At 30.6% G+C, this 21,785-nt stretch overlaps 1 protein-coding gene across 1 annotated transcript; it reads left to right on the top strand.

Moving 5' to 3' along the window:
- Positions 1-11,121: 11,121 nt before the first annotated feature.
- Positions 11,122-17,902, top strand: LOC148300358 (cytochrome b5 reductase 4). Its single transcript, XM_088274904.1, has 6 exons — positions 11,122-11,184; positions 12,069-13,070; positions 14,513-14,709; positions 15,768-15,868; positions 16,313-16,402; positions 17,468-17,902. The coding sequence occupies exons 1-6, from the start codon at positions 11,166-11,168 to the stop codon at positions 17,757-17,759; spliced, it is 1,701 nt and encodes a 566-aa protein (XP_088131030.1). The 5' UTR covers positions 11,122-11,165; the 3' UTR covers positions 17,760-17,902.
- Positions 17,903-21,785: the final 3,883 nt, after the last annotated feature.

Raw genomic sequence — 21,785 nt, 5'->3', positions numbered from 1 at the left:
GATCAAATAATCTCAATGGCCGGGTCTCTGATCAAGTAAAATAAAAGTAAGAAAAGTTGTATAGGTTATGTTTTATTATATAAAATGCAGATCCACCCAGAAACGTCAGTACAAAACTTAAAACATAATTTTACGTATTTTATTTATTGTACTTGTTTATTTGATAAATGGATCGCGTAATAGGATTCTCTGTCAACCTCCAAACATTCTTCCCAGTTCCCTATTTGTTATTTTTAACGAGACAAGTTTTGAAGGCCGGCGAAGGATCTTACCCACACCTGATACTGACAAATGTATGGAAATGTGACCACTTGAAAGCTCCCGACGTAGTACAAGCCCGCTACGACGATTATTTTGATATTCGGAAAAATGTTCAACACTTTTGTGAGGAGCTTAATAAATAACATAATAGGCTACCCTTTTGGGTTCTTAACGGAAGAATAGCACAGCTGCTCAAGTAAGGGTTTTTTTATAAAACTTTCAGGAAATATCGAAAACATTTTCTTGTTAAACCACGAAACTCGAACATAAATTTCAAAGAAGGAACTGGCAATCATTTATTTGTATCCGTGAAAGGAATAAAATATTTTCTATACAATTGTTATTCATCTTTTTAATTGTATTCACCTTGATATTTAAATGTTTTCATCATTTAATTATTTTGATAAATACCTTGTACTGCTCGATGGAATTCCATTGTAGATATATTATTTATCCATTCCATTACTTGAATAGAATTCAGCGACTTATTTATTAGACTAAAATTAAAATACCTTTTAATTTTATTTTCTTTACCTTATTTTCTACAAATGAATACGTGAAAATTTATCTTATTTTATTTTTTCAACACATTCCCGAAAAAAATATTATCGTTACATTTAGTACCTAAATAAAAAATTATCTTTTATTTCGTTATTTATTTTATCGTCATTAAATACACAATTTAACATACTTACGATAGGATCTTTAAAAGTACAACGTCCCATATAGGTACATAAAATAACACGACATACAATATCGTAATAAAGGGCTTCACTCCGTAGTTTTTTCCTACATGTATCTCTAATCGTAAAATCTTTACGTATGAGTAATATTTTTTTATTATTATTACCTACATAGTTCCCCATAAATAAACAAAAACAAAAAATATCGTAAATACAATTCTATCTCACTACTGCTCTTAAAAATAAAAATATCATTTTTCCTTTAAAACTTTTAAAAAAATATTTACAGTACGAAGAACTTTAATAATAAATTTGGTGGGTTTTATGATAGTAATAATGAAATTAAATTCACCGTTATCCATTTATTTGTACAATTTTTTTTATGAAATGTAATTTTATAAATATATAATTCGTAAGTGAAGAGTAAACGAAACATTTATAAATTTACTACATTTTCAATGCTCCTCAAATTTCCAAGTAATTGTATACTTGAAACTCGTCAGCGGTTGCTTACACAATGAAATTGAAACAAATTATAAACCTTTCTTTGGTTCCATTATTTTAATTACACGTTGTTTATCTTATAATTACGTAAATTACTCGTGGATTTACTGAGTCTTTTCGTACTTTCCTAGCAAACCGTAAGCAGAAAGTATTTTCATGTTTTCCTGGTTTAAAAAAATCTATTGTTTGTCTTCAACGGCATTCCCATTCCTTGCAACTGGAACCGTCAAGGACGCTACGGTGTTTTGTTATTTCATCCGTATTGCCTTTAACGGTATCCAAGCTACACAAACATAACAGATCTCAGTACACTCGTAGCCAACCATTTTGCTTGTCTGTTACTAGTCATGACAATTCGTCTGTTAGGTGATTATGACAAAACGAAATGTGACATAGATATGCAAAATAGTATCTATGTAAATTTCAATGTAGAAAAGGCTTATTTAACGTTACATTAGTAATGAATTGGTTTAGTACACATATTCTAAGTTTTGTAAAAAGAATATTCAATATTTTCAAATTCATGTGTTTAGAATTATATTTTTTTTATTATTATCATTATTTCTGTTGGTAAATTTGCTGCATAGTCAAAAGAAATAAAAAAATCACTGAATATGCGAATATTTTTGTATAAACAGCGAATACTCCATTATCAACAAAACTTCGAATAAAAAACCAATTGATTTTTAACTCAAACGTCGAAGGGATTTATTCACATGTTGAATATTCTCCAAATATTTGCCTTTAATATACACATGTTATTTGGTTTTATCAAGTTCCATTTTATAATATTCTTCTCCCGATATTTAAAATATTCTTCGTAAAATGCCTCAAGTAAATTTTTGCCTTAGTGGATACAAGATGATATACGTACATAAGTGAATAATAATACCAGCTTAAGACAGATCATTTATCCCTGTTGATGTCCACACTTCCATATTTTTCTTTATTTGTGCTGAGATATCAATATAATCTTAATATTTTTTAAATTCTACTGAGTATCGTAGTGCATTTTTATTAATATAATTCTCTTCCTTTTTGTCTACCTGCAATACATCCGCTAAAATAATGTGAAGAGTGAGTAGAGAACACCTTGATATGTGATCAAGTATTTTACACACGCAAAAATGTTCGTTTTTTTTAGTAGTGCACGATAGCAGTACATTTTCTTTGAGTTTTTCATTTTTAATAGGCGCTCTGTTTGTCACGCCCAGTAAATCTCGCGTCGTCAGTAGAAGGCAGGATGATCGTTCTGTATAGCACAGTGGAAAGCGTCTTCCAGAGAAAACTATACTTACGCCAGTACTCACTTTATTGTCTAGAAAATGAACAAGAGACGGCGCCGGCGTCGCGGGGGTAGTGCACGTCAAATTGATGGCGTAGGTACCCACTTCAGAAACCATATCGACAATGCCCGTGGCACACTCTTTTGTACTCTTACGCAGAATATTACTCGCGTGACTGAAGTAGTTCATCTTATAAAAGTCTTCTTTCGCGTTCGTTCAACTGAATGATTATCATATCGCCTTTCATTGTGTGACAATGACTTGTCGATAAAATTTTGGGTTGACATACGAAAAAAAACTTAAAATCCATTTTATAATAATGATTATAATATACAGTTTATTTTTTATGAGAATTGTTGAGCTCTTTTTTAAAAACTTATTTTTTGAAGTCAGATGTTTATTATAAAGTTACATTTATCAGACTAGCTGTACCCGATCACGCATTGCTGTGGCTTAGTCTAGTTAAATTTAAAAAAAAAGACAAGAGATAGCAAACATTTCTAATGTGTTTATTTTCGCAATCCTTGTGGGTATACGGTATTATAGCAGCTTTCAAGAAACACGCTATCCGCCATAAGCAATGTGTATTATTTATTATTTAAATAAAAACTGTTTACAAAAATACAAATGTTGCCTGTCATAGGTATATAAAAACACACGTGTATTCAAATGTAACGTTGTATTAATTTCAAAGCAATCGGTGAATAACTTAAGAGATTTAAAGTTTTGTTATTTTTATATATAAAAAAAACTTTATTAATTAACAATACTGATTTGATAAATTATTGTTTTAACTTACAGTTCAGCCGACATTATTGTACCAATAAAACAGTTCCATGCAATTATCTCTACCCTTCATTTAAAAACTTTTGTAAAGTGACATGTAACAAAGTGAATTCGAAAACAAATATTCAACGAATCGCATTTTGATATGAAAAATAAGGCGGGAAGTATTCCATTTAATAACTTTTGAAAAATGTAGAAAAACTAGTTGTAGTTTTTCACAAAAAACTCGCCCTAACCTTTTTTATTCTGCGTCTGGAAAGATTTAAATTTTCCTTCGCAGCCAGTCTCTGATTTCATTTTTTGCTTCGATTTTTCAGTGAACCTAATTACGTTCGAGAAAAGTCTTGCTTTTTGTGTCAATCGGAGCAATTTTTGATCACTCCCACGTGACTACTATTATCATTAATGGAAATGACTTCTAAAAAAAGTACAGATTTGGGGAATAAGAGAATTGTTGAAAAAAAAGTATTTCTTAGAACTAACATATTATTTTTTATCGGTATTCCTTGAGTTTTCATCTCTCCCTGAAAATGTTTCAACGTGATTAATGGCTTTTTGAAATATTTTACCAATTCTTTGAAAGTCCATTTGAAAGTCTGTTCTCAAAGTATAAAAGTAAAAATTTGTATTATACCTACCATATAACAAACACAATTTTAGAAACTTTCACACAAAAGGCATACGAAGGATATGTATGATACTCAGAAGCCTACTCCATATAAAATATTAATGTTTTGCTCACAGCTCACTCAAAGCAAGCGTTATTTTAACTCGAGTGTTTTAAAAATAAACTTCATGAATTATTTTATCCGTACATAACTTCATGAATTATTTTTTAATAAAAGCATTCTTTATTTTTTACTGTTTATTTTAACCTTAATCGCATTGATTATTTTACAAGACATTACGAGAATATTGGTTTCAAAAAATGTTTTCAAGCTTTTTTCATTTAACTACATATTTTGAAAGATATTTTGCCATTTATTTAGGGGCCACCGTAGTTACATTAATACAAAATAAATTAATGTCAATTACAGAACATTTCAAAACGGTCGCCGTATTCGTTTACAATTTCAATTTTTTTACAAATAGAGCTTGAGTTTTTTTGGGATACGTAAAATGTAGCCATATAAATTGGCCATTATTATGATTATTATTTATATCCCCTCGTGATCTTGCTTTTAACAATGTTTGGTGCTGTAAACCAGTGGTCTTCAAAGAAAGGTTCGCGTAGCTCGAGGAGTAGGTACGCAGAAAATACTAGACGATACCCCAAATTTTATAATTCTTTATGTCCTCTCACACGCACAAAATTATAACAGCAAAACAAGATTCAAAAATTGCGCTTACTTCGAGAAGTATGTAGATTCACGATCAAATTAAATAGAACTTACTGCAAGAAGTAGGTTCACGATCGAATTAGATAGTACTTACTGTAAGAATTCATAGATAGCACTTACTGCATTACTGCAAGGTTAAGGATCGAATTAGATAACACTTACTGCAAGAAGTAGGTTCACGATCGAATTAGATAGCACTTACTGTAAGAATTCATAGATAGCACTTACTGCATTACTGCAAGGTTAAGGATCGAATTAGATAACACTTACTGCAAGAAGTAGGTTCACGATCGAATTAGATAGCACTTACTGCAAGAAGTAGGTTCACGATCGAATTAGATAGCACTTACTGCAAGAATTCATAAATATCACTTACTGCATTACTGCAAGGTTTACGATCGAATTAGATAACACTTACTGCAAAAGTAGGTTCACGATCGAATTAGATAGCACTTACTGCAAGAAGTAGGTTCACGATCGAATTAGATAACAGAGACTGTAAGAAGTGGGTTTACGATCGAATTAGAAATATTATTTTCCACTCTTTATTACAACATTTTTGTCGATTACTATAATAATTAAGGCACAATAGATATTTTATTCATAATATGCCCGCGAATATCCAACAGATCAACATTTTTTCACCCCTAAACTAGTTAATATCTAAAGAACATTTTTGTGAAATATCTATTTTTAAAGGCCATAAGCATAATTAAGTCAGCTTTAAACCTCAGTTGGAAAGACCGTAAAAGAGATTTTTTGTACTTGCTTATTCAAATGTGTTTTTTATTCCTTTACATTGTGTTTTTCTTTATCTGCATATTTTATTAGATATCCGAAAAACGTGTAAGCCCGAGATTTATTTTTCCTTTTCTTCGATACGAACATCTCACGCACGACATATGTACATTCATATTCTGTCTAGAAAAACCTTAACAACGTATGTATATACTCTCAAATAAGCCAAATTTTCACTATCAATATTCAATGATTGATGTAAGTACTCGTACCTGCTTTACTTCGTATTGTTTACTCAATCTCGTTGAAAAAAAATAAATATAACCAGTTCTGGCGTTGGGTATAGTAACAAAAATCGCATCACGATGAAAAAAGCCAAACAAAGTATGTAAGATATGTATGAGTATTTTTTTCAGCAATATTATAATTGAATTTAATTAACTTACTATACTTATGACCCGTGATGCATAGATTAAAAAATAAAATCTACGTACATTAAAAATAATAACGCACACTTAAAACCTTCAATCTAAATACATATCTATATAAATAAAAAATGTAAATATTCCTTTGATCAAAATCTTCAATCTCCTAAATTTATTCACCGATAGCTTTGAATTTTTAACACACAGTTAAATTTGAATACTCACGTGCTACTATCTGTATAAATAAAAATATGTCATACGACAGGTTTTTTTGAAAAACAGTTTTTTTCTCACCACAATGATAGCACCTTAGCTAACAAGATACTTAAGATTTATATACATATTAAATGAAAATTAAATACTGATTTTTAGAGTCTACTAAATTGTATTGAATTATTAAAAACACAAAATAATTGTGACAATTGTTTCGGCTTGTTATATCATTTTCAAACTACTGTCAAACACTAACATACATTTTATGTATATTTACGTATATAATGTACATCTTCAACTCCACTATAACAAAGCAAACAGTTGGCACATTTTTTATGTCTTTTTACAAATAAATTACAATTCAGTAGACTCTAAAAATCTGTGTTTGATTTTAATATTTAATTTATAAATTAAAATAGAGTTCTACAAATTAAACGCCAAATCTATAAATAATACATAAGATTATTCATGGCGGACAGCATATTTCTTGACAGGTGGTGTCATTTAGCATTTTCAACGTTTTCAAAGATTTTTAATTATTTTATTGCTTCACAATCATTTTGAAAGTATACATAAGTACTAGAAACGTGTGCTTTCCATTTTGTCAGACAGACCGGATATAGCTATTTTATATACATTTGCCACCGAGCCTTGCGTATAATTATTTTACCTTTCTGGTTTACCTTCGATAAAAGGTTTAGACAGTGACAAGATGGTCGCCAGAGGCCCGTGCATAAACAAGCAATATTTTCCTGTGAAATTGAAGACTCCGGTTATAAATCGTATAAAAGAGATACCCGACAGTGTTCTCAGTAGCGTTTATTGATCTTATAGCCTGTACTATATAGTAGCCTCTTTTTACACGATTTATGACTCGAGTCGTCAATTAAAACGGACCATAGTTCTATACTTAATACTTTTAGTGTAAACTGTAAACCAAAAGTGTCTAGCACAATAAACGGTGTACTATTATCATGGTGGAGATTTCTACTACTATTACCATCATGCTGTTTCTCCGCAAGGGTAGTTAGAGAGGATGGAAGCCACACTCTTCGATCCTGACATACAATCCTAGCTTCCTTCACATCCATCTTGTCATACATGCCCTCCGATTACGCAGACTTTTGACACCACCAGATTTTAGGTTCTGATTAATATGATCGTGCCAAGTCTTTTCTCGCTCTGTTCCCCGCTCACATTCGCCACAAAGAATTTCTTAGTCATTCTTTCGTTATTCATTTGCTCCACATATCCATACTACATATATATATATAAATATATATATATATATATATATATATATATATATATATATATATATATATATATATATATATATATATATATATATATATATATATATATATATATATATATATATATATATATATATATATATATATATATATATATATATATATATATATATATATATATATATGTATATATATATATATATATATATATATATATATATATATATATATATATACAAATATATATATATATATATATATATATATATATATATATATATATATATATATATATATATATATTAGCTCTTGTATAGTAAACGTGCGGCTACGAAAGCGTTGGATAATATTTGTAATAAAAAAAATCACAAAAACAAAGACAGTATTCTCCTGTTTTCCCAGTTTCCTGGTAATATTATAATTCTTTATTTTGAGTTCCATCTTTAAAGGGGTTCTCTCAAATATACAATTCATTACGCGACCGGCTGCGCGACGAGCCACGCGTGTCTCTACGCACATTTTTTTAAAATTTAAATTTAAATTAGATTTTGTTACAATATGTATTTTTTCCTTTCAATGACTCTTTTCTTATATAAACCATATACTTATTTCGAAGATCCGAACCCCGAATTATTAACGTACAGGGAAGCGCCTGAAACATTATTTTCACATTGCCTGAAAATTTGAGGTGTGTGGTTGTCAATCACGGGTAGAATGGTGAATGTTGTACGTATGTAGACTTCCATATTCTTCTTCACCTATGTTGAGATGTCAAAAAAAAGTTAGGAGTTAATAAATTCAAAAAAAATCTTATATATTCTTAAAAACAAAAAAATATCCAATTCACTTTTTTTAATTGAGCGTGAGCACACGACCAGCCCTGGCCTTAAATATTATATTTATCCTACTTTGTAAGATATTATATCTTTATTCTAGACCTCACATTCCGCAGAATATTCTACAAAATGGGGTTCGTTTATATCAACCCTCACCCCTAATGTTGATTTCCCTGTATTTACATTTAGGTTCTTGTCTTAAATAATTCGTATATCTTATCTTCTATGCAAATAATGTGACAACGGTATTTCAATATCCCCTAAGACTTAATCGTGTACTCTGTACCTCTCAAGTTCATTTACAAATCTGACTGTTCCAGAATAAACACTCAATGATTAAAAGCTTCTTAGAATAAATGAATTCCGGTAATAAAAGTGGATTTTTTGGGACAGAAAAGCACGACAGGGGTATTATTGTTTGTGTTTGAAATCTTTTATTTGTATTTCAAAATCACATTTTTTGGCCGTTGTCACATATTTGGGATTTTTAATTTACGTTTTACTTGGTAAATGTCACTTTTTATTAAAATATATTGTGACTTGTGTTTCGATGCATTCCGCACCATTTTCAAACAACGCGAAATGCATTAAAATACGTGTCACAATAGATTTTTAAGAAATAGTGGTATTTACAATGTGAAACATAAATTAAAAATGGATAGATCACAAAGTGACTGCCGAATCAATTAATGAGATTTAAGACTCTACTTATATAACTATATGCCTGCTAGTATTGACATGTATTTTTAATATATGTATAATTTAATTAATTATATATGTGAAAGTAATTTCTAATTTATATAAACATACTTTTCACAGATATGTTAAGGAGTAACTGTTCTATGCGCATCGGATCCACTTAGTAATTGAACTTAAGTTAAAAACACCATACACAAACACTTTTGTAGAAAAAGTGGCAATTTTGAAATCCTACATGAGATCTGAGAGGAAAACACAACGTGAAAATTAAATATTCTACACTTATCACGAGTACTCGAATATAACACTACACTTAACTGCGATAAAGTAATACATTTCTAAGAATATATTGCAAAACATGCTAAGTAGGTTGTTTTTAATACATGATAAATAATAAATACAGTATATCTTAACATTTTTATCTTAAATATTTGATTTTAACCCAAGCTGAAAGAAAGGTAATTAATTAGTGGAGAAATGAGGAGGCGATCTGCTTCTGTAGCTCGTCGATCAGTCTGAAGGTCTTGTGCTGTCTCTTTTAATTAACTAACGTCCAAGTTACTCTGAAATGTAGCTATGGCTTATAAGTTAAAAGTTTTATAGGCTATTCCTACTTCTGAGTAAATTAACTTACTTTAGTTAAAGTAACTATAATTTTATGTAATTCATAAAATTATAGTTACTTTAACTAAAGAGTGAAAAATCGAGGCAAAAACATTCTCGTCTTGGTCCGTCAGGATATGCATGGATGTAGGTGTACGTTTATGATTTAAACCGTGTCGAAGTGGTAGTAATATTGAATACATTTTGATCTATTTGACTTGTAAGATGTCCGTTCGATCGTTTTTACTTATACAACCGTAACATCGCAGTGGTAGGATCGGGTCATTTACCTAAATGATCGGATCCTTTCGGTTTATTGTGAATTGAACTGTGTAGTTTTTCGGGTATTTTATTATTAGTTCATCAATTTATTTAATCATGTCAATTTCGTCAGTTAAAACAATAAAATAAGATTATTGAACAAAAACCGTACATGTAACCGGATGATTAAGATCCGGTCGTTTGCGGTTCACAAACGATCCACGTCTAATGTACAGTCGTTAAGATCAACGTTTATTGGCTATAAAAAATATATACGGTATATTACCACGACTGCCACACGGTATAAGTCACAAACATTAACCTGTATCTCGCTTTGTACATCACATAATTTTCACCCTGAAGATGATCCTTGTGATTGCAATCGAAACATAAGAGGAGAGTAAATACACAGAATGGATCATTTTCAGACGGGAGGAATATCTAATTTAACATAATCAACCTATAAAGGATTGTATTAAACTCGTTTTGTGTTTATAACAGCCGGTGTTATCAATATTTTCATTCATCATTTTATTTTGGAAATTTCGCCTTCGTAAAAACGTTGTTTTCGTAAGTTAGTAATGAATGACGTCACAGAAAAAATAGACCTATTTTAATGTTGGTGACATTGCTAAATTATTGGCTCTATTTGTTGATGTCTGTGGTCCACCCTCCCCCCCCCCCCCCCCCCCGTTCATATTTTAACACAAATGGTAGTGTAGCGCCAAACAAACAATCCACGCTACTACTATTATAGCTCTTTAAAGCAGAGACATTTTGGGATATGCCGCATAACACAAACCATGACGTAAAATTTGATGACGTATAGCGGGTCCGTTTTTCGTTTTATTCAAATATCTAAAGTTTAAACCTTAATATCTCCCAAACTTTTCTACAGATTTCAATAAGAATGTTACCGATAGTCTTGTGATTTTTCATTTTAATTTAGTAGCCAATAATAACACATTGTGAAATTGATCCATTACCCAATGTTACCCCAAAAATAATCAAGCTTTTTATAATAGTTTGCCTTAAAAATCTATGAGATAACATTTTTTTTAAATCCCATAATATAATATAATTGAAGTTGGATAATTGTGTTTGGAGGCCAATTAATATTTTATCTTTTCATTTAATTCGAATGTGTTGTTTTTCCATGAGTTTTGTTGTTTGTTTTTTTTTTGTGTAAATTTCTTTTAAAATCATTGTAATTTTTTATTTCAGGCAATGCATGGATCGCGATTCGCGGGAGAGTTTACAATATCACAGAATACATGGACTACCATCCGGGAGGTTAGTTTCATTTTCAAAATGTTAATATTTTATATATTGAATATGTAAAATAAATAATCAAAATAAGATGAGTTTATATTACTTTGCATCCTAATTTTATACCCCTTAAATAACAGATACCTACGAAAATAATCCAGTACCTTGAGTTTTGAGTCGTCAAAAATACACATATCGCTCACTCCTTTGAAGAACGTCATAAATCATAAATCGACAATTTTCAGTTGTGCATGTTTTCGGAATGCCCAGAAAATGTACTATATCCCAGCAAAAACTGCATATTTTTAACTTAATATTTACCCGCTACAGGGCAGAAAGTGTTGTTTTTGCATTTTGAAGAAAAGGTATTGTTTAATTATTTTTTAAAATATACTAAATAGTTATCAAATGGAGAAAAAACCTTCAGATTTTACTTTAAAAGATCTATTGCACAGTAAAAAGTTCAATAAGTGGCTTGATATCTATTTTTAATACATTTCATTATATTCTTAAACTTTAAAAACGATCTCCTGAAAAATCTTTTTTTTTTTATATGTTACGTTGTTGAAAGGAGTGAGCGATATGTATATTATTATACGTCGACAACGAGACTTCATTATTATTTTTCCCTACTAAAAAGGCTCTCAAATGTAATAACGCATTGGAATTTCATATTTAATTATTTTCTATTAGTTTTTTATTATTTATGGTAGAAATTTTCCATAGCTATCGGTACTTACATTTGTAAGTTAGGTACTTTGTATATTTTTCATAGATATTTTGTTTATATGTTATTTTAATTATTATTAAGGTTACTTAAGGATATCTTATTACAAGAAAAAAAAACATCAATTTAATTTGACATAAGTAGGTATGTTCTTAATATATTTTTGTAATACATATTTCAGGGCCGGATGAGCTGATGAGAGGAGCGGGCAAAGACGCCACTAAACTATTTGATCAAGTCCACGCCTGGGTGAACTATGAATCGCTTCTCTCTAAGTGCTTAATTGGTCCGTTAAAGAATTCGGAAATATCTGAAGACGAATTTAAGAAAATCCTCTTTGGCGATCCCAAAACAAGTCCAAAGGTTCAGGAAAAACAAGTTTTGAGGAAATCCATGGAGAGTTTAAAAAGCAACACTGAAAATCAGTCACAAAGCAAAGAATCGAGTACTTTCAGTCCTATGAATGAAAATGATTTAGCCAACAAAAGCTCCAGTGAGAGCAGTCTCAATGTAAACGAGTCCAAGTCCGACATGACTTTTAGCAGCTCGTCCACTGTAAAGGTGGCTGATATCAATGTCGTTATAAGTGAAGATACCTCGAGCCGGTCGGATGATTTCTCGATATCCCGATTTAAATATCCAACTCTCACGTTGACCAAAGCAGACTCGAAGAAGTCCGGCACGTCGGATATAACGGATGACAGATACGATTCTCCGAAGAAAACATTGCCAAAATTCGACTGGATACAAAAAACTGATACGATAACATTAATATTTTATACCAAGCCTCTGTGCAACGCTCAGAGCGGCATTTTACTCACGAGGGGTGAAACGCATAGTTTATTAATCAAAATAAGCTACGATTTCCATACGTACCAATTCGATATAGTTCTAGAAAATTCGATAAATTGGCCTTGCGCCGTCACGGTGAATCACGAAACTGGCAAGTTCGAGATTCATTTACAGAAAGAAAAATCGAAAATTTGGAATTCGTACGGAGTTACGAAGAGTTCGGAAATCTTAGAACAATCCATAATAATAAATGAAAATTCGTTACAGTATTCAGTTTTAGATAAAATCAATATTAATCAGAATACAAGCCTCATACTAGTGAAATGCTTGCGAGAAGAGTATATTACCTTTCCCATTGGCTATCACTCGAGGATATTTTACGAAGTTGAAGGTATGTAACTGTTTAGTGTAATTTAGCGAGATAAATGGATGATTATTATCAGTGCCGGCCTTTGCCTCCTAGTTCAGTTTTCAGGGCGCCCTAAAGGATCCACCTCTAGGTCGCTCTAGGCGCTTATCTAATTTGACACCCTCGTTCATAGAACGACCTCGGCCTAAAGACCGTTACTGATAACAATATTAAGGCCACATTCGCAAAAAAATAACTGCTTTCTTAAAGTTTACATATTTTTTATTAATGTTTTATTTTACAGTTACAAAAAATATTTTGTACAGTTACAAAAGACATTTCTACTTTTAACATTAACATTAATACGCTGTTCCTATCTTAAAAAGAGACTAAGCTCTTGTGCTTGGATAGGGTCTTACACTCATTGTTTATTGTTTATGCTTATTGAATGATATAATAATTCTTTAATTAATTAAAAGGCATTTAATTTATTTTCAAAAGTATTGATAATACCTATTTCTTTAATCTGTAGGAAGGTTATTGAAATACGTATTTGGTTCTCAAATATTTGAAGATTTCTTGGCATTGTTTGGTACTGCATTTTATTATTGTAATATCGTCTCGAAATATACACGATGAACTTTTCTTAAGTTTCAAATATTTATCACCCTTCAGTAGTTGAAGAAATTTGTAATTTTTTTAAAATGGTGTCTACATGGGGACTTGGAATGTTGAAAATAATAATTTTCTTGGATAAGTTTTTTTTAAATGATTATTCTCTGAATTATGTACTATGATAGGACACTCCATTTCATTCGTCATTCACATTGTGTAATACAACTTAAAAACACTACTTCATGACTACCGAATTCGGAATAATCATTCCATCATCAGGTCAAGTGTAGACTAAAGTGAAAAAATTCAATTAAAAAAAAATACTCAAATGCGAACACTTCAAATACTTCAATAATAACATTTAAAAAAATTACTGATATTTTCAAAAACTCGATTTTATTTTAAATAAGTAGCCATTTCACAACTTAGCGTATTCTGTACTTAATTTTATTCATTATATTACTATGTTTTGTAGTCAACCTCCGTCCGCCTCCGTAGTGTAATGGTTAGCACGCTCGGCTACCGTTCTGGAGGTCCCGGGTTCGATTCCCAGGGGGGATCAAATAATATAAGTGATTTTTTCACTCTAATATTTATTCAATACTACCTGAAGCGGAGAGCTGATCACCTTTCCTTTGTGTGTTAACGATCAAGATAACACTGTGTTTGTATAATGCAGTGCCCTATGCACCATTGGGGTGTGGATATGGTTTTATATTGAATTGAAATGTTTTGTAGTAAGAGATTCCACTAAAAAAAAGTGTATGATAAAAGTTCAACTTACTCCAGATACGCCTAATAAAAACAATGTTATTTTATTTATTCAATAATATTTTGTAAGAAATAAAGCTGTGTTCATTTCATTTCAGATTTATTATCCCGGTCCTATACAATTGTCCCTCCGTGCATGGTGCCGGAGTTCAAACCAGCAAAATGGACTCCCGACTCCATATGTCTCATGGTGAAAAAGTACGACCAAGGTGTTGCCAGTACTTGGCTTACCTCACGAACCATAGGAGATGAACTTACTATTTCAAGACCACTGGGGAGTTTCCCTTTGAATATGGTAATTGTTTTTTTTATAATGATGGAATTGACACTTGAGATGAGATGAACACACCACTCACAAATCCAAATTCCTTAAATGTGTAGTATTCACATATAAAGAAAGATTATATAATAAAACATGATTATAATTGTTAAAAAACCTCACCACATGCTTTAACTACGAACCTGATAACCCCTCATATATCGCTCACTCCTTTCAAGAACGTCATAAATCAAAAATCGACAATTTTCAGTTTTGCATGTTTTCGGAATGCCCAGAAAATGTACTATGTCCCAGCAAAAGAAGCATATTTTAAAGTTAATATTGACCGGCAGACAGTGTTGTTTTTGCATTTTGAAAAAAAAGGTTTTGTTTAATTTTTTTAAAAATATACTAAATATTTTTCAAATGGAGAAAAAACCTTCAGGTTTTACCTAAAAAGATATGTTGCACAGTAAAAAGTTAAAAAAGTGGCTTGATATTTATTTTCAATACATTGTATAATATTTTTAAACTTTAAGAACATTCTCCTGAAAAATCCAGTTTTTTGATTTATGACGTTCTTGAAAGGAGTGAGCGATATGTGTATTTTAAAACAAGCTAAGGGCTGCTAGTAAATCCAAAGATTTGCATACACCTTTCCCCTATAGATGATAGTCTACTGGTGTTTCTATGGATTTTCATTGAAGCAAGTGTTTTTGCCTAGAATTTTCACTCATGAATTACATGAAATTATAGTAACTTTAAACATAAAGAGTAAATCCACTCACGAGTAGGCGTAGGCTATGAATCTTAAAAAGTTGAAGCCTGAGTAGGGTCATGATAAGCGGTGTTGCATAAGCCGTAGGTAGATTTCAGAGTCACTTGGACGTTAGGTAATGGATTTTCATGCAAAACATCATTTATGTCTTTACATATTAAAGTACAGCTGGACCTCTATAATCCGAACACGTCTGTAATCCGAACGCCCACTTATCCCTTAAATACAAGTCCTAAATGTCTTATAAAGTTTGTAGAATTACAAATAATAATTTTTATATTGTTACAATGCGAATGCTTTATTTCTATTGTTTTAGGTGCAAGACGTTTCACAGTTTTGTCTGATAGCAGCAGGAACAGGGTTAACTCCAATGTTAAATGTTATACAGTTTGCTTTGCAGCGGCGAAATCCGAGATGGTAATTTTTTTCATTTTATTTTAGCAAATATAAAAAAAATCTAAATCTTTAATGAGATAAATATTTTCATATGAACAAAAGTTATAGTTTTGATGAATAATGGTTGAGTGGAAATGCGATGACTGACCATTCTCTGTAAGTGTCTTTGCACTGTTCTGTGTCTGTCTGCTGTGCTGATCGGGGTTGTGGGCGTCTATGTACCGGCCAGCGTCGGGTCGGAGTCGGATCTAGCTGGCTAATTGAACTAAATACTAATCCCTTTCACTGCCTGCACCGGGGTACTTCTAGAAAATTTAGTGACAGATTTACAAACTTGTATTTATTTAGATTGGCAGTGACAGGTCTTTTTTTAATGTTTATGGTACATATGTAATGTAATCAAACAATAGTTTTTAAATATATGTTAAATTATTCAAGCGTGAGTTAATTTGTTTTTTTTTTCAGCAAAAGAATTGATCTTCTTTTCTTCAACCGTTCTGAAAAGGATATTCTTTGGCACGATCAACTTTCAGCATTGTCCAATAATGACAATAGGTAATAAATATTGATTTAACATTAGATATAAAGCAATACCTCGAGTTATGGGATTGATTGACTACGTCCTCCCTCACCCGTATTTAATATAAAACAATAAAAATATTCACATCAAATTCTTTAAGCTGAGTTATGCAAGCATTATAAGCATTTTTCACTTCTACCTCTATCTTAGAACCAATTACACTAGGTCATGAGTCGGCAATGTGTGGTTCGGGAGTCGCATGTGTCTCTTTGACCTTTTAAGTGCGGCTCCTACACAAACATTTACAAAAAGGCTCTTTGACTATATGTATTCATACAAACAATCTTTTTAAACCATAAACCTAATTAAAAGCAAACTGAGAAATCGTCTCCGTGACAAGAGCCTGGAAACATGCTAAAAATAACGATATACAAATCTGACCGGATCAAACTTTCAAAGGAGATGCAGGGACATTATTTGCAATAAGTAGTTCTTATGGATACCTTACTTTCAAAAGATTTTTTCAATCAATAATGATAATCAAGAATAATTTAAATAATCAGTTTTTTTTAGTGTTCCCTTAATTAAATAAAGGTCTTAAGTTATAATTAAGGTGTACTAGAATTAGATTTGCGAGAAACAGATTTTGCTCTAAAGAAAAATTTTAATCGTTTTTATGTGCGTATTTGGCTAGTAAGTCTGCCAACCACTGCACTAAGTTAATAAATATATGTTTAGAAATTTGTATCCCGACCTATGTTTTTTCGGTTTAGACTATTCCCAAGGTATATCTAGCTTTTTACTTGATTTCTAGGTATGATGGCATATGTTAATTTTTTTCTTCTTTCTGTTACATCCAATAGTACCTACTTAGTCTCGTGCTTCAGGACTGTGATTACATATTAGATTATATGCTGTGTTAATACAATTTATTCTGCAAGTACATTAGTACAAATATAATAGTAGTCCTGTCAAGTTTTCAATCCAGAGACTCATTCATTTTAATTGTCATTGTGAACGAAGTTCTTGATATGGTTTCCAGTTTGGTTACGTTATGATATTTTACAAATATGATTAATATTATTTCATTATCTTTTCAGGTTCAATTTAACAAACACCTTATCAGACCCATCTCCAACTTGGGAAGGACAAAGAGGTCACATTAACCAAGCCGTCCTGATAAATCATTTTACTAAAGTATACCACGAAGAGTTGGATATCACCTCTTCTGAGCCATCCCCGAAGAAGCACAATCTAGACAAGCTTTTAAAAACCCTACACAAAGATTTGTATTTATGTATTTGTGGGCCAACAGCCTTTACCACTTTGACCAAGACATTACTGTCTGGACTCGGATGTAAAGATGAACAGATTTATTGTTTCGTCGGTTGAATAAATATATATCAGGCCATTTATACCACACTTACCACCTTTTTTACTTAAAAACATTAAGTGACAAGAACATTTGAAAAATATTCATCGCTAAGATCTTGGTACACAAGCGATGGTTAGAATATCGTGAACAAACCAGAAATACAAGCGTAATAACTGTGAAAATAATAGAGCAGCCATTAGTTTACTTTTGTATTTCAAATAGGACATTGGTCAAATGCTATCATTTAAAAGAGCAATCTTTTTTTTTTCAGTAGTTTGGTGTACTGTTATGTTGTGTTTCTGAGAAAAAGGGGTGATTTAGGTAGTCTGGATTACCAGTATATATATCTTTCCATCAAAACAAAATTCAATCTTATGTTTTATAGATAAGTCACTGACAAACATACAATATGGTGATTTTTTTACACGCATAGTTCATAGAAGCAAACGATTTCTAAAAATGAACAGTAGTTGTGAAAAAGCGTTCATAATATGTATGCATTTTATGCACCTATTTTTTACTATGACATTTTTGTCTGAGATGACTGAGAAGTCACCAAAGTGTTTGTTTATTAGTGATTTAGACAGGAACGATAAGTAGATTTAAGAAACTATGTACTTATCAATACCAGTCCAGATAATTTTTAGATATATGTTTGTACTTAATACGAATTAGATTTTTTCCCAAGCACATTTATAACAGATTCACTTAATTATTCTAAATACGTATGTCATTGTGGAAATTCTAAATTTTTTACCTTTATTTTTAAATCTATAACTTATTTGGTTTTGTGAAAAATACATAAGTACAATATAAAAACGTATAACACCAATAGTTTATAGTCCTGCATGTACTGACAAAATGCTTTTGATCAAAATCCTTGCCTACAATCAATCAATTGTTTATATTTACATCATCAAAAGTAAAGCAATATTTTCATCACTAATTTAGTGCCACATTACATAACATTACAATAAATGAAGTGTTTTTATATTTCAAGTTGGTGTTTCTTTCTTATAGTAAAAAGTGAGAACATGTCTTATCTTTAATATATCTAGCATAAGTTTTTTTTTTTATCAGTGAATAGACTCAATCAAATGGAGAACAATCATGCAATCAAGTATAAATATTGAATCCAATTATTACAATAATGCACAATATTTATTTAGATCAAAATCTGTCACAAATAGTATTTATGTTGATTATTATTAACTATTGTATGACTAGGTTCCTTTACACCTTTAAAGTTTACTTTATACCACTACAAAATAATATCTTTGTTCTCTTTGCATCCTTCCCCATAACCTGTTGTTGGGAATGGGGAAGGATGCAACGAGAACAAAGATTATCTATTCAATTGAGTTTATTCAATAACAATATACACGTGTATTCCAAACCGACCGACCACTGTCGTAGATCACCTTATTCGCTCTGCGCCGCTCTGCTGCGAGCGAACCTCTGCTTACTTACATCCGACGCCCACAGATGGCGCAATACAATATTTTCTCAAATTAAATATATATTATTCATATTGTCTAATATAATAAAAGTATCACTTTATTTCTATTCAACACTGATTTTGCATTATTTATATTGGTTTGGCCTAGGCTCACTGGTTATTTGAACATAATACAATTAAAGAGTAATGAGCTGTTTACTATAAAGAATACTTTTTTATTTATGTAATTATATTGGTATATACATAAATGGTGTAAAGAAACCTTGTTAAAAGAATATATTTTGAACTGTGCATTTTAATTTATAAACAGCCTTTCATTATAAAGTTTATGTTTAAGTTTTAAATACATGCATCCTCTAGTATATCAAAAATGTGTATGTATTCACCAATATACATCAAATATATTTTTTGTACATATATATACATACATAGTACTACAAAATATGCATAGTTAAGGAATATATAAATATTAAAAGGGCGCTTTTCATAAAACATGACATTCCAATTGATTTTTTTTTTATTGAAATACCTTGTTCTCAATTTCTCTCAGTGTACATATTTATGTAGCTTTATATTGCAGTATATAAAAACCAGTATATAAAAACCAGTATATATATAAAAACAGATATCAATAAAGAAGTATTATATGATCTTGGCATATAATACTTCTTTATTGATATCACTTTATAGTTGATTTCTTTTAAATTATTATTTAATAAATTCCACACTTTTACTTTTTTTTACTCATTATCATATTATTCCTTATATAATAATCTAAAAATATTTATGATTTTGCCTATCTGAAGTCAAAAATTTGAAACAAAACATTTTCCAAAACTAAATGTTCTGGACACTCACTTTTCATTAATTCCATAGTGTTACATTCCCCCCACATGAGTATATTTCTAATAATGACCGATATGTGCATTCTTCCATATTGTCTGCATACAAACTGACATGCTTATTATGCTGACGGATATTGCAGATTCTTAATAAGTTACTTTTGTTCTATTATTACAAATCAAAATACAAATAATTATAATTTTACTATGTAATATTGCTGACTTTTCTTCACCTTCTATTTTTAAAATCATAGTTCTCTTGACATAATGTTAACATAACACATTAAGGATGGGAAGGGTATTTCTGCCCGTTCGGTCGATTGATGCTTAAGGACGGGAAAGGTGTTTTTACCTTCTACGCTGGCCTCATTTCAAAGTCAGAAAAGAAGGCATTATTTCATGTTTTTATATGAATATTATTTACCAATCTCTTTATTAAGGTCTAAACTTTATGTACATAGTTATCAAATCGCGTCACCAGCGGTCCGCAGGCCCGTCAACACCCCGTCGAAATGTGGTAAAGCAGTTTATGTCCTTCATCTTGATCTTCTTTACTTATTCATCTTTAGTTTATCAAATGTGTTTCACTCCTATATCCCAGGATCTGGAGCGCAGGACTGGCCACCTTGGCTTCACATAATTATGAAGAGTTTTGGTCCTATGATTAGCGCCGAGTTTCTAGGTCAAACCCTAACTCTGCCTCATCTTGATATCTATTTTCAAACACAAGCCGTGTAGGCTTATCTTAACACCTTGTTTATCTAATGTGGAGCCAAATGCACCATTAGTGCGGATAACAGTCAAATGAAGAAGATGAGATATATCTTAGTTTTTCAAACCATTTTAATTAGTTTATATTACTACTTAAAAATATAAAACTAACAAAACATTTATATTTATAATTTTTGTATTAAAGATTTAAAAATCAATGAATATAATTTCGTTATTATATTTCCAATCCGTCCTACTGGTTGCTGTCGAGTTGGATGAATATTTAAAGAGCTTTTCCACAGAATTGTGCTATGTATAGTTTAACTTAACTGATGGATAGCAACCAGACATTATTGACTTTCAACATGTTTATAAAACATTTTCACTGGTTGTAAAAACTATGTTAATCTACCCATGTTGCATAGTTATTAGTTTTAACTGACAACATTTTACCAATTTTTTCTCTAAGACAGGGGTCTCCAAATTACAGTCCACGGACCAAATCCGACCCGATCCATACAAAAGTATGTTTACATATGGTGATGAACTTTATTCTTTCTAAAATTCAATTATTTTTAAAAAATACATTTTATTTTTCAATGCTTTTACCCTAAAAATACCATTAATCACCATCATAAACAACATCTGTACTTAAAAAAATTAAGTGCAGGCTTATTTAGTTAGACATGTCTTTTTTCTCTTTATAAATACTGAATGTCTTATTGTACATATATTTAAAAAAAAATGTATATCTATGTATTGTATGGTATTAAATATAATAAAATATGTAATACAACTTTTTTTTATTTTCCTGATCATCATAAGTTTTAGAGAAAATAAATATATGTATGAGTACGAACCTTGTGTATAAATTTGCTTTTTAAAAAATTATTAAAAAAAGTAAGAATGCCATTTAAAAAAAAATTTATAAAACTTGACATAAATTTTAACATTAATTAAGATATCATTCTTTATTTATACCAAATCTGATTATTAGCAGTTTTAAATTTTTAATTTGCAGTTTTGAATGA

This window comes from Brachycentrus maculatus, unplaced genomic scaffold, assembly GCF_059751285.1.
Source record: "Brachycentrus maculatus isolate JH-2025_06_01 unplaced genomic scaffold, ASM5975128v1 h1tg000745l, whole genome shotgun sequence".
Classification (NCBI taxonomy): domain Eukaryota; kingdom Metazoa; phylum Arthropoda; class Insecta; order Trichoptera; family Brachycentridae; genus Brachycentrus; species Brachycentrus maculatus.
The sequence above is the reverse complement of the archived record's forward strand: the minus strand, read 5'-3'. Positions and strand labels throughout refer to the sequence as shown.

Bases quoted from the DNA above. Each gene is read 5' to 3' on its own strand.
- LOC148300358 (XM_088274904.1), top strand. The intron at 15,869-16,312 runs GTAATTTTTTTC...TTTTTTTTTCAG, and splicing joins CAGCGGCGAAATCCGAGATG to CAAAAGAATTGATCTTCTTT. The intron at 16,403-17,467 runs GTAATAAATATT...TTATCTTTTCAG, and splicing joins TTGTCCAATAATGACAATAG to GTTCAATTTAACAAACACCT.